General features: G+C 38.2%; 1 protein-coding gene across 29 annotated transcripts in view; it reads right to left on the reverse strand.

Moving 5' to 3' along the window:
• Window positions 1-14,735, reverse strand: part of ANK2 (ankyrin 2) — a 337,224-nt gene that overhangs the window by 87,640 nt on the left and 234,849 nt on the right. For all 29 annotated transcript variants that reach the window (XM_063310220.1, XM_063310221.1, XM_063310222.1 and 26 more), the window contains 4 exons: window positions 5,829-5,927; window positions 5,032-5,229; window positions 298-396; window positions 55-153 (listed from right to left, as the gene is read on the reverse strand). In XM_063310220.1, coding sequence (XP_063166290.1) covers window positions 55-153; window positions 298-396; window positions 5,032-5,229; window positions 5,829-5,927 — 495 coding nt within the window. The remainder of the gene's footprint in view (window positions 1-54; window positions 154-297; window positions 397-5,031; window positions 5,230-5,828; window positions 5,928-14,735) is intronic.

Genomic DNA, 14,735 nt, shown 5'->3' on the forward strand with positions numbered 1-14,735 from the left:
AGACACACTACAGCTCAACTAGTCTAGGATTACTCAAATCCAAGCCATACTCACAATGTTAGTGACATCTGGAGAAGCACCATTTTGCAGTAGAAGGAGAACTATGTTCAAATGCCCCATAAATGCAGCCACATGAATTGGTGTCAGGCCCGACTGTGAAATAAAGCAATAGCAATTTTACTCCTCTGCAAAATGCCTTTAAATTCTGCCTTATATATATATATATAAATAAAAAGGTGGGTATCAATAGAAAGAAGAGATGGCCATGAGAGATGGCTTTTTGTGAAATTTCTCTACCTCTGTTATAGCTTGGATTGAAGCCCCATATTTCACCAGCAGTTCCATTACTTTAATGCGATTTTTCTTGCAAGCAATGTGCAGTGGAGTAAAACCATTCTGTGCAAAAAACAGTCATGTTAGTTAAATCATGCACCTTCCATTCTCATACAGGTAGATTACCGTTTAAAAAAAAAAAGTCAGATTCTGACATACTGAGAAAACAAGAATACCAGGGCTACTGGTAAAGCTGCAATAATGAGCCCAAAAAAGAATTTGTGAAGTTATCTTAAGCAGACAAAAAAATGTCTGATTGGCAGTTAAGTATGTGTGGTGTACTTTATTCTTTCTGCTACAGTAGTAGCTGATGAAATTGAGCTACAGAGACCACAGCAGTGTAGCATTACCAACCATGTGTAAATAATACAAATTTCATAATCACCAACATCTGCAATATAGGACTGCACTGTACTCAAGTAGCTTCCATGCTGCTTGGCATATGGGGGAAGGACATTAGAGTAACAATGTTCTGATTATATTGCTGCCATTTTCTCTGGCTTAACAGACTTTCTCCAATCAATACCAGAGTATGTTAACTATAATGGAATGCTTACTTCAGTACTTAATTTGACCTTATCTTACCACAAAAGTGCACTTGTAAGTCTATATATTCTGAACAATTGCTGAAATGTTACTTTTTTTGCATAGAAACAGGACATTATAGCAAGAGACCACTGATTAATTATTGAGAGACCTATGAGACTTGAACAACGGGATTTACAACACCCATAAAAAGTATCAGTCAATTTGAAAAATTATGGGTTTTAACAAGAAACCCAAGTAGGTACGATCCTAGTCCCAGTCTTACAGCTCTCTTTGCCCCCAAGAAGCTTTCTAGAGGTTCACAGTTACTCCTGAGCAATGTGGAGGGACACGAGTGGACTGCAAGGGAGGGGCAGTATTTGTTCCAAATCGGACAGAACACCACAACCAGCCCCCAACATCCTTTATCTGTAGAAAGCCACGGCTGACAATATCACATTATTCAAGAAGAATCCTGGCCCCCAGAGAAAACACTTCAAAATCACGAGGATAAGAAGAATAGGGAACTCAACATCCAAGAACTTCCCTACTTATTTTAAAAAACAAACTGCTTTAATTATCACTATAGAAAATACACGTTTTATAATGGTTTCTGAAATTATTATTATTGGATCAGCAATGCTTTAATGGTACTTTTGCAGAGTATTATGTTGGGACAGGGAATCAGGTAAGTTTAGCTTAATGCCTATGATATTGGTAGTTTTCAGTACCAAGTAGAAAATCTTGGATTCTCTCCTAACTTGGAGGATGCATGTTACAGTGAAAGCAATAAATTCCTTTGTTTCCTTTTCTTTGGGTTTTTTTTAAATGCTGTTTGTTTCAGCATTGCCAACTACTTATTGCCTGAATCTTAAAAAACCAACTGTTCCTAATTCTATCCAGAGCAAAGCACCAATGGCCATCTTTCGACCTCCCATGATGCTCCTGAAATGAAGCTAGTTACAATGATACCACTGACAACCTAGGCCATTTGAGAATAGGACAAAATAGTCACAGATTTCTTTTAGCCACCAAAGTTGGTGTATGAGCTGGCATAAATAAAATAAGTCTTTTTTTAAAGAGCTGTTGGAATGCTGAGCAATTTCTAAACCACTGTTTCTCAACCTTGGCAACTTTAAGATGGGTGGACTTCAACTCCCCAAATTCCCCAGCCAGCATTCTGGGAGTTGAAGTCCACCCATCTTAAAGTTGCCAAGGTTGAGAAACACTGTTCTAAACTACTAGAATAAATGGAAAAGAAAGGAAGCTATCACTTCCTTGTCTCACTTCTGAAACAATTCATCTTCTTTTGGCTCATCCAACTCTTGGCCCCAAATTTTCTCTCCTCCATTTGCCACCTGCAAATCAAGGGAATAAACTGGGGGTACTATTTCAGGTCATTCCTAATTGTATCCATGATACACATAAGCACAGTCTATAGAACACAATCACAATATATTACATTCCAGAACTGCACTGTCTAAACTAAAAAACAGTGCAATTTGTGTGCTACAAAAATGTACTATTTCAACAACAGAGGTAAGCAATGTGAAAACAAATGCATGGTAACTGAATTCATGGGGAGATCTAAGCAATGTACAAAATAGAAACATACAAAAGTATGGGCATCCATGGGAAATGATGGATGTGTTTTGACATCACAACACAAACTCCATTCCATATACACTTGTGTATGACACTGTATTGATAATATGAAAGAGCAGAGCTTATGTCATGTGCATGTTACAATGCACATTTCATTATTTGAGCATTATCATGATTATGTAAGGACACCTATGCACAGAGGCCATCTATTCAGGAATAAATTACTTCTTTTATCAAGAATGAGACTTGGGCATCTTAAACGTTCACAAGTTTACTATATTACTAGCTTTCATGGATTGTAGTCTACTTCAGCTATTGTATTAGGATAGTTTTATTTTAAATCAAATAATAATAGTAAAGGCTACAATATTCCCAAACTATTCAATGCTCCATTTTTTACTTTCTGTAAGATACTAGCAGTGCTACCAATTATTTCTCAAATCAAAACCAAGGCCCACAGATTCTGTTGCTAACTTTTCACAGATCCAGAGGGAAAAGTGAAATTGAAATGAATTTTGAATGTGTTTGAATGAGCCACTAAGTCACTGTCCTAGTTTACATGAATGCAGACTCTACCGATCTACCCTTACCTTTCTAACCAGAATTTGGAAGTTAATTGTTAGCGCAAACTAGAAACGGAGCCATTCCATATTTGGATCAGACATTAAGCCTTAGGGAAGAAGTAGACTTTTGTTAAAAGTTGCATGAGTTATTGAATAATATACCTAACTTGTTAAACAGCAAGAGTGTCTTAGTGTGATATCTAAATATAATTTTCATATCCTCTATGGGTCACTTTATGTTAGGTGTGTTCAAATATTCTTTAGTGGTTTTTCTACTTTTTATGGAAGACAGAAGAAATTCATTGATAAGCAGAATGAGTAAGAAGCATCACCATCCATGAAATACCTGCTCTGTATTCTGCAACATCAACTGATATTTGCTTAGGACTCCAGTCAATATATTGGTGATCCCACATTTATTATCAGCAGCATCCTTATCTTAGAATCTTGAAACTAAATGATTTATATTCACATGAACTGCTATAACATTTTTGATGATATATCTTTAAAAAGTGCTTCTCCTATTATTTTCAAAGAAAACACTATTAAAGGACCTTTAAAAAATAATAAAATGTTTTTTTCCTCAAGTTTCCATTTTCTTCTTGGTTTTGCTCTTTCTACAATGCTTGAAAAGCAGCCCCACCCTCTGCTTCTATCTACTGACACCAAGCCACTTATGTTTTAACAATATGCTCTGGTGTAGCATTTGTTTAATCCCTAATAATTTGAAATTTGTCCCCAAGTGTTACATACTGTTTTTCTAGGCAACATCAAATCAAGAAGTGTTTAGGGTTAAAAGATGAATCATACATTGTGTATGGGTGAGTCCCTGTGTCCTAAAAAAGTAAAGTCATCAAGTGGAGCTTGACACATCCATGTGTTTTTCTTGGCAACAATTTGGGCATGTTATTTCCTTACCTTCCTAGTCTGATCTATAGCCTTGGAATTTATTGGTGGTTTTCCACCAAAGTATTTACAGTAATGAAGTTCAACCTTGCTCAGTCTTTTCAACCATCTAAAGATTCAAGGAAGACTTTATACTATATATATTTATTGGTGCTGTGAAATCAGTAGACATATGAAATCAACTATGTGGAGGTATATTAGATACAGAAGGGCAGCACTGTCAAGCATATCAGGTATATCGAGGTATGATCAGACATATGCAATCAGGAAGCTACTTATATTTCCTAATTGGTGGATGTGGGCAACATTACATTGACTTGCAAGGCAGTCTCTAGGTGAGAATTCTAGCTTCCATAGCATAGCATGAATATCCTTGGAGTAAAACTTTGCTTTGGTTGCCTTGTGGCATATTGGCCAAAATTTGCCTAAACAGTAGCATCCTTATTATTAGCTAGGAATGATACATGTGGCACTGATATGACTAAAAGTGGTGAACTAGTCAATATCTCCTTTCTTTTGCTAAAAAACCTTGAGTGGCCAAACTTGTGATAGGCAGAAGAAAATGAGTATCTGTGGACCCATTTGATGATGACCATGGCATATAGAAGACTGTGACACGTAAAATAAATGGTAAATGGTAAAGAACATAAATTACTGAATTTAATTTAGAAACTATAGGACTTCTACCCGAACAATTTAAGAGTCCTAATGAAGAAGGCTGCATTACACTGATGTCATTCACTACAACGCTCTGCTTATGGTGCAGAATATAATATAATTTTTATTGTAGACTGTGAAGAGGAAACCCTGAATGTTTCAAAACATCTATGACTGTAGTTCTCTGCAGAAGCTCACCCTCCTCATGTACACTGACCATTCTGTTTGCCTCACATTCTTATCCACATGCCACTGTACCCATTAGATCTCTTTTAATGCCCAATTGTTTTACTGTCTACATGGATTTGTGGCAGAGTCACTGAGTGTGCAACTGAAAAGGCCAGCAATTACTCCTCTGTGTCTCTACAGTCACTGAACTGAATGTGTGGAGTCAGTATCCCAGTTCCCTTTATGTTTCACCAGAAGTCCAGGAAAAGTTTACCAAAGCACGGGCATTTGGATTTGCTCTCTTATCCAGCAGAAGCTTAGTGACACGATAGTGGCCACAGTGTGCAGCAACATGGAGGGCAGTCAGGTAATCCAGTGTAACATCATCAACAGGAGCTTTGTGCTGCAATAGGTGTTTGACACACTCCACATGGTCGCCCTGGGCAGCCATATGAAGTGGAGACAGTCCATTCTGCAACAAACAATGCAAAGCATTATGCAGTGACAAACTCATATATGTAAACATATGCACACAGACAACAAACTAAATTTAAGCCTTGAAATATGTTACACCTAAAGAACTCCAAATTAACAGAGTCATCCATCAAGTTACAATAATGCATTGCCAAGGTATATTCCAAAATTGGTTTGGAAGATATACAAATGTCTTGAGGTTTTGCTTATTCACTTGGAAAACCTCACTCTGTTTTAGGACACACAACAGTGTTCAGGCATTTGTACTTCGTATCCAATCCATTGTCTATCATAGTATATTAACACTGCCTTTCCTGAATGTGCATATAGTTTTTGATACCTTCATTTAACCCGCACATATCCTGCTTGTAGAAGCTGATGAATGCATTTTTGCATAAAAAGCAATGGAAACAGTGTGGAAACAGAAGTGAATGAGAAAATAAGTAACCACGTGATAAATATGTGAGCATGAGTACATGAATTTTAGAATATTTTATTAGATTTTTTATCAATTCCTTTACTATTTATTATTTATTTTACTTCTATGAGTTTCAATATCAAACAAACTTCCTTAAAATGCTAGTCTATTAAACACACCTTGGTCCTGGCAAGCAGTGGGGCACCTCGTTCCAGGAGAAGCTCTACAACTTGGTCATGTCCACTTCGTGCAGCACAGTGCAGTGGAGTCAGTCCATCCTTTAAAAACAGCAAAAACAGAAACATGTGTTCTTTTATCTTGGAGTCAAAGAGCCATTTGCCTGTACTGCTAATACAAATCTTGCAGCAAAAGTAGACCTTTATTGGAGTGGCAATGATGAAGTGTTTGCTCTATCTTCTTTCAAATATGGAAACTCTCAAAAAAGATCCATCATCACTCAGGGAGCTGCAGCACTGGCATTAATGAGTTTATGTAACTCAGGAAATTGGCATAAAATTACAAGGGTTTCCATATATTACACCTACTAATAGTTCTCACCCATGCACAGAATTACTGCTAGGAGAGATAACTCTGTTAGGAAAGATACTGTATATATGTGAACCCTAATTTGTTAGCAATGAAGAGAATAAAAAGATCCTTAAGGGTATCTCTCCTTCTGAAATGCCCAATTTGTCTGCTTATATTGGCTATGTAATAGGAAATAATAGGAGATCCTTGCAATATTTGTAATTATTTTTGAAATTATGTGTTGATCAGTTCAGGGCATATGCATTCCAAATTAGGATGCTGAAGCCTGCCTTCCATGCAAGCTCAGGAAAAGGGTCAGTGTTTTTCTGTCTGGGTTCCATCCCTATGGATCCGTATGGATCCCTATGGAATAGCTAGTTGTGGTCAGGGGAAAAAAAACAGAACTGAGTTTCAGAGATTTTAATTTCTAATTTAAATTAAAATTTATGTGGCTGGATTTTGGTCATCAGAGAGGGTTGGTTACTGTATGGTTATTTTTTTATGCCATGGTTTTAACTGATTTTTTGGTTTATGGTTAAATTATAAATTGCCAAGAGACCATGTCAAGTCAGCAGTATGTAATAATGCAGACAGACAGATAGACAGATTACCTCCATGATAACAAAAATTGTGGAAAGGTACAATAAAAAAGGATAATAATAATGTCAAAAGAGATGCCAAGAGTCTTATGACTGAGATGGCATAGAAATGATGCTAAATAAATAAATAACATAAAGAAGGAAAAAAGATGCCAGCCAAAGAAAACTAAGCAGCATGTAAGCATTGCTTGACAAACTTGTTGTCACAACACCATCCCTGCATTATTTCCTTTTTTTTTTTTTTGCATAAGAGTTCCTGTGCCAGGGCCTGGGGCCCTGAGTGTGTGAAGGGCCCCATTTCATGGTTGTGCTAATACCAATGCTTTTTAAGATCTCTTGGCTGTATTTATATTTATATTTAATTTTTTGTGTTGTTTTTATTTGATTGTTTTTATTGTTGTTAGCCACCCAGTGTCGCTGGTCTGAGATGGGCAGCTATATAAATTGAATGAATGAATGAATGAATGAATGAATGAATGAATGAATGAATGAATCACGTGAAAGGCTTCTGGCACGAAACACGCTGGTTAGCAAAAGGCAAGCCAGGGAATAATTTAAAGAACAGCATGCCTTCTATGTGGTTCTGGACTATCAAGAACAAGCAATAGAGAAAGAAAGCAGAAGAGCAGCGAGGCCTTAAAATAAAACCACAATTACACTGCCAAAGAAAGGAAGAAAAATATTCACATTGTACTGGATATTATCTTTGCAGACTCTGCAACCTCAGTCATGATCTATGTAGATCAACATTCAACCAGTTCAGCAAATTGAGGTCTCCAGGTTATAATTCGCTTACCCTTAAGACCCAAAATTGTAATTGTAACTAACTTAAAATCCATTAATACTGATGACACTTTATTACTAATAGCTTGTATTATGTTATATCCTTAAGTGGATATTACCCTTAAATTCTTCTAGAATTCTGCACCACAGAAACAAAGAAAGTCATAACATTTGAAAGTACCTATCAGTTTCTCAATCAAGAAATGCACTGAAACATTGGGCGAAATAATAGGTTGATAGCACACTTCTAGCATCAATGGTTCAGCAGGACTTCTCATGGAAGAACGAATAGTTGTAAACTATCTATTTCCAAAAGGAAGGACCTCAACTGTTCCACATCACTTTTGCCCAAATGCTTCATAAATAAACTGTATTTTGTAACAGCACACTTCACTGTTCAACCAAAGAATGACTAAAATACATGATAATGCCCCGTCAAGATTTAGCTATTTTCTGTTCCCTTGGTTGTGTCCATAATGCTGAAGGAAGAAGATACCTGAGATAAAAGGAAAGCCATATTGGCTGTAGCCCTATTCACATATTCAGTTGCATATGTGGAGGAACCAACCTAAGTAGAAAATAGGACTTGCCCTACCCTTTTTCTCACCAGCTGGAAGTTTGAAGGAGAACATATTTGTATTGTTTGAATGCAAGTATAGTTCCCTGTGTGTTCCAGGACCCAACTTTATATTCAGGCCATCGGCAGTAAATGTCTTTTTTGACCTCTAGCATAACACATGGAAGTCGGAAAAAGTCGTTTTAAGCAGATCTCAGCCTGGAAAAAGTTGGATGCCTTCGTCTGATGCATTCACATTCACAAACTCCAAAAGCCCAGGAGAAAGCAACAGATACCATTATCACCATGTGACAAACTCCTGATTTTATTCATTCATAGATCCAGGAACCTTCTACCAAAAATAAAGCACCTAAGGTTATCTCTTAATCCATTTGTGATTAGTGAGGTGTTCTACAACTGAGTGAATCACACTGCCAACTTCTTAGCTTCTCAGCTAAGAGAAGTAGTTTAAGCTAAGATCCCAGCCAATTTGACGGCATGGTCTTATTTTATGTCTCCAAGCAGGAAGCAAAGGCTCCACTGAATTGTAATAAATCCCATTAGGGCAGGTAAACTTTGCATGTAACAGGCAGAGCTTTTAATATGTTTAGTAATTATCAGATGTTTATATGAAAGTAAGTGTTTATATCTAGAAGTAAAGAAGATAGAAAAACAGAGGGAAAAACACTACCTGCATGATTCTGATCTTTGTAGATATAGACACATATTTTTCACTGTGCTCCTTGACTTTTATTACTAGAGCTTGCAGATCCTTGCATTTTCAGCTATCAAAGTAGTGACATCAGCATTGTGTGGGTTATTGATGTTTCTTACTCCAATTTTAAAACCATGCCCAACTTCTTCCAATTCAGCTTCCCTCAATATATATTCTGCATATAGGTTTAATAAGTAAGGGAAAAGTATACAGCCTTGTCTCACTCCTTTGCCAGACTGTTTCACCATTTTCTGTCTATACTGTGGCTTCCTGACCTGACTTGTGTAGGGTTTTGCATGAGGACAGTAAGATATTAGGATAGTAAGATATGAGGACAGTAAGATATTCTGGGATTTCCATTTTTCTAAGTAGATTCTACATTCCATATTTGAAATGGTTGACACAACCAAAGGCCTTTCTATTATCAACAAAAAATCACATACGGACTTCTTTTTGGTAATCTTTGGCTTTCTCAATTATCCAGCATGCATCAATCAACAATACATCTTGTGTTTCTCATCCTTTTTAAAAGCCAGCTTTCCATGTAGGGCTCTGTGTAGGATATTGTACAATACTTTACATACTCTGTTAAGTCTCCTTTCTTTGGTATTGGTATGTAGATTGACCTTTTTCAATCTGTTGGTCACTGTGTCATTCTCCAGATTTGCTGACACAGTTTGGTTAGAACCTTTATAGATTCTTCTTCTGTTGCTTGCCATATTTCTATAGATGTTCCATCAATTCCTGTACCCTCATAACTTGGTAATCATCAGAGTGCTGATATAACTTCATCTTTGGTACCAAAGGTCATTGGTCTCAAATGCTTTTATGAAAAACTTTCATGCTGACCAGCGTTAATGAAACTTTATCTTGTAGTTGACTTAGATAAATATGAGTGGCTTAGGAGGAATAGTTTGCAGGCTACCTAGCAGTGTAAACTTCACTTCTCCATGTTAGCCTTACCATGCATCTAAAGTTGTAAAATGGAATCTTGAAAGCATGTCAGTTTATCTTTACCATATACCTTATACCAAACAAAACCAAACTAGGGTTATTTTGAATTTCTTGCTCATCCTTTCCTTTTTCCCAAGACTGGATAATTTTTTCTCCTCCTTTAACTATTCATTGTTTCCTTCTCCCTTCTGAGGGCCAGGTTTCCATTCTTTCACAATTTATTAGGTTTTACCTTAATGATAGCATATTGATATTTATTTTGTTTTGTTTCTATGGATTTGCCTTAGCAACCTGGTATTTTCCTGCCACAGAATAAAAAGAAGAATGTTTTATAATTTAAGCTCTGAGTTTCAGCTGCTGGGGTGAGAGGAAGTTGCATGATGACATGGTAAAATTGATTGTCCCAACAGATACATTTGGCTAGTGCTGACTTGATTGAGTTACATTGGATCTTAGGGCTCCTAGCAGCACTGATAAAACAGGTATTCTTGTCTTTTCTGTAGTTATTAATAAAATCCATTCATGCACGATGTATTCTCTTCTATTTTTATACTCTTAAATCATATCTTTAGCCTTAAGGCTTTTATCTTATGTTATGTAAATTATTATTATTATTCCTTTAAGCATGACCACAACAAAGTAGACAAAGCAAGGTAAAAAAATGATATAAGCTGAATCAAAGTTGGACACAAGAATATTGCACAGTAGCATGACACTGACAGACAAAACCAAAATTCTGGAATCTCCCACACTGAAAAATGTCTTTGAGCATACAAAGAAGAGGCAGTGCTAAATTTCTGAAAATTGGATGCCAGTCCTTTCAGATGTCAATGTCTCTGTGCTGGCAGCTCAGAGCAACACTCTCATCTGATGCGGGTGATAAATCAAACAATGAAACCATTTTAAACTGTTATCAGAAATCTTATGGAGATCATAGAATCTGAGATTATATTTTCATCTATCATTGTTCCTTGTTTGGCAGAAGGAGTAAAATACACTAAGGAAAGTTAGGACTGTTAGAATACTTCTGTCTGTAACTATGTCCCAGAATCTTGAATTAGAAAGGTCATTGATAGCTACCATGTACAGCTGCCTAAATAAATCTTTCATCTCCATTGTAGAAGTAGATGCTTGCCTGCTTTTTCAAGCCTCTTTCGGCAGCTGTTTAGCTGAGTAGCACAAGTTAAACAGACTTTTCTGCAGAAACCCTTTATAGAGTTTACTGTCCCCTGAACTCCACCAGGCCCCTTCATGCCAGCTTTTGGAAAATCTTAAAGACCTGACAATTTTCTCAAGCCTTATCTTCAGTGGGTTCTCTTACTCTCTTTTAGGTTTTAACCATAACTGAGTTTAGAGTAAACTCACATATTAACAGTATAGCAGGATTATTTATTTATTTAATTTAAAACATTTGTATAGCCATCTATTTTAAAACAACTCTGGGCAGCTTACAACCAATAAATAAATAAAGCCAACAACGATAAACTAAAAACAGCCCCCCCCCCAAAGAAAAACCTGGCGCCACAGCCACACTTCTCTGATCGTTGCCTATTCTCATCCCATCCTGACCTCATCCTATCCCAATGCCTGGGGGAAGATCCAGGTTTTAAGTACTCTCTGGAAGGATAGAAGGGTGGGGGCCTGTTGGATGTCAGGAGGGAGGGTGTTCCATAAAGCAGGGGCTGAAACCTAAAAGGCATACTGCCAAGAACCCACAAGATGGCAGTGTTTAAGGGGAGGGACCTGGAGTGTGGCTACCCTATCCATTCTGGTAGGACAGGGTGATACTCTCAGGGAGAAGGGGTCCCTCAGATTACCTGGTCCCGTGCCATGTGGGGCTTTAAAGGTAACACCCAGCACTTGGAATTGCACTTGGAAGAAAACTGGGAGACAGTGCAGCTTGCACAACAGGGGTGCAATATGTGGGTAAATCTAGGGACATCCAACACTGCACACACTGCTACATTCTGGACCAGTTGTAACTTTTGGATGGTCTTCAAGAATAACCCCATGTAGAGCACATTGCAGTAATCTAAACAGGAAGTGATCAAGGTGTGAGTGACCATGAGCAAGACCTCCCAGTCCAGGAAAGAGCGCAATTGGTGCACAAGATGAATCTGTGCAAAATCCCCCCGGCCTCAGCTACTACCTGCTTATCAAGCAGCAGCCATGAGTCTGGGAGCAAAACTGTGCATCAGTTCCATCCAGGAAAGTGCAACCCCACCAGAGTCAAAGATGACAGATTACCAGACCTGCGGGTGGGGGGGGGGGGAACAAATCCCCAAAGCCACTCTGTCTTGTCAGGGTTGAGTTGAAGTCGATTCGTCCCCACCCAGACCCCCACAGCCACTGAGCACTTTTAACTTTGTTGTTTGTGGAATTTTTACTGTTATTTAATTATTAGAATCATTACTAACTTTTTGATTACTATTTATTTTTTATTAATTTTATTATTTTTATTTATTCATTTATTCATTTATTCATTATTTTTATTTATTTATTTTTATTTTTATTTATTTTTATTATTTTTATTATTTTATTATTATTATTATTATTAATTCTTCAGCAAAGGATCGTTACCTTGTCATGGTGCTGGAGCTTGAGCACCTCAATGATGCCATGAGCTAAACCGTGAAGGGCCACCCAAGACGGGAAGGTCATGACAGAGAGGTCAGACTAAATGCGATCCCTGGGGAAGGTAATGGCAACCACCCCAGTATTCTTGCCATGAAAACTAAATGGATCAGTACAACCAGAGATATGTCAGTATACCATCAGAAGATGAGACCCCCAGGTCGGAAGATGGTCAAAATACTACTGGGGAGGAACAGAGGATGAGTTCAACTAGCCCCAGATGTGATGACGCAGCTAGCTCAAAGCTCAAAGGATGGCTAGCAGCCAACGGTGCTGGTGGTGAACGGCGAATCCGATGTTCTAAGGATCAACACGCCATTGGAACCTGGAATGTAAGATCTATGAGCCAGGGCAAATTGGATGTGGTTATTGGTGAGATGTCCAGATTAAAGATAGACATTTTGGGCGTCAGTGAACTGGAATGGACTGGAATGGACCACTTCACATCAAATGACCACCAGATCTACTACTGTGGACAAGAGGACCACAGAAGAAATGGAGTAGCCTTCATAATTAATAGTAAAGTGGCTAAAGCAGTGCTTGGATACAACCCCAAAAATGACAGAATGATCTCAATTGAAATTCAGGGCAAGCCATCTAACATCACAGTGATCCAAATATACGCCCCAACCACAGATGCTGAAGAAGCTGAAGTAGAGCAGTTCTATGAGGATCTGCAGCACCTACTGGACAACACGCCTAAAAGAGATGTTATTTTCATCACGGGAGACTGGAATGCTAAGGTGGGCAGTCAAATGACACCTGGAATTACAGGTAAGCATGGCCTGGGAGAAATGAAGCAGGACATAGGCTGATAGAATTTTGCCAAGGCAACTCACTCTGCATAACAAATACTCTCTTCCAACAACCTAAGAGACAGCTTTATACATGGACTTCACCAGATGGACAACACCGAAATCAGATTGACTACATCCTTTGCAGCCAAAGGTGGTGGACATCTATACAGTCGGTAAAAACAAGACCTGGAACTGACTGTAGTTCAGATCATGAACTTCTTATTGCACAATTTAGGATCAGACTAAAGAGCTTAGGGAAGACCCACAGATCAGCTAGATATGAGCTCACTAATATTCCTAAGGAATATGCAGTGGAGGTGAAGAATAGATTTAAGGGACTGGACTTAGTAGATAGGGTCCCGGAAGAACTATGGACAGAAGTTCGCAACATTGTTCAGGAGGCGGCAACAAAATACATCCCAAAGAAAGAGAAAACCAAGAAGGCAAAATGGCTGTCTGCTGAGACATTAGAAGTAGCCCAAGAAAGAAGCTAAGCAAAAGGTAACAGTGATAGGGGGAGATATGCCCAATTAAATGCAAAATTCCAGAGGTTAGCCAGAAGAGATAAGGAATGATTTTTAAACAAGCAATGCGTGGAAGTGGAAGAAGACAATAGAATAGGAAGGACAAGAGACCTCTTCCAGAAAATTAGAAACATCGGAGGTAAATTCCAGGCAAAAATGGGTATGATCAAAAACAAAGTTGGCAAGGACCTAACAGAAGAAGAAGAGATCAAGAAAAGGTGGCAAGAATATACAGAAGACCTGTATAGGAAGGATAACAATATTAGGGATAGCTTTGACGGTGTGGTCAGTGAGCTAGAGCCAGAGATCCTGAAGAGTGAGGTTGAATGGGCCTTAAGAAGCATTGCTGATAACAAGGCAGCAGGAGATGACGGCATCCCAGCTGAACTGTTCAAAATCTTGCAAGATGATGCTGTCAAGATAATGCATGCTATATGCCAGCAAATTTGGAAAACACAAGAATGGCCATCAGATTGGAAAAAATCAACTTATATCCCCATACCAAAAAAGGGGAACACTAAAGAACGTTCAAACTATTGAACAGTGGCACTCATTTCACATGCCAATAAGGTAATGCTCAAGATCCTGCAAGGTAGACTTCAGCAACTCATGGAGCGAGAATTGCCAGATATACAAGCTGGGTTTAGAAAAGGCAGAGGAACTAGGGACCAAATTGCCAATATCCGCTGGATAATGGAAAAAGCCAGGGAGTTTCAGAAAAACATCTATTTCTGTTTTATTGACTATTCTAAAGCCTTTGACTGTGCGGACCATAACAAATTGTGGCAAGTTCTTAGTGGTATGGGGATACCAAGTCATCTTGTCTGCCTCCTGAAGAATCTGTATAACGACCAAATAGCAACAGTAAGAACAGACCACGGAACAACGGACTGGTTTAAGATTGGGAAAGGAGTACGGCAGGGCTGTATACTCTCACCCTACCTATTCAACTTGTATGCAGAACACATCATGCAACATGCTGGGCTTCAGGAATCC

This window comes from Candoia aspera, chromosome 8 (genome assembly GCF_035149785.1).
Source record: "Candoia aspera isolate rCanAsp1 chromosome 8, rCanAsp1.hap2, whole genome shotgun sequence".
In the NCBI taxonomy this organism is placed as follows: Eukaryota; Metazoa; Chordata; class Lepidosauria; order Squamata; family Boidae; genus Candoia; species Candoia aspera.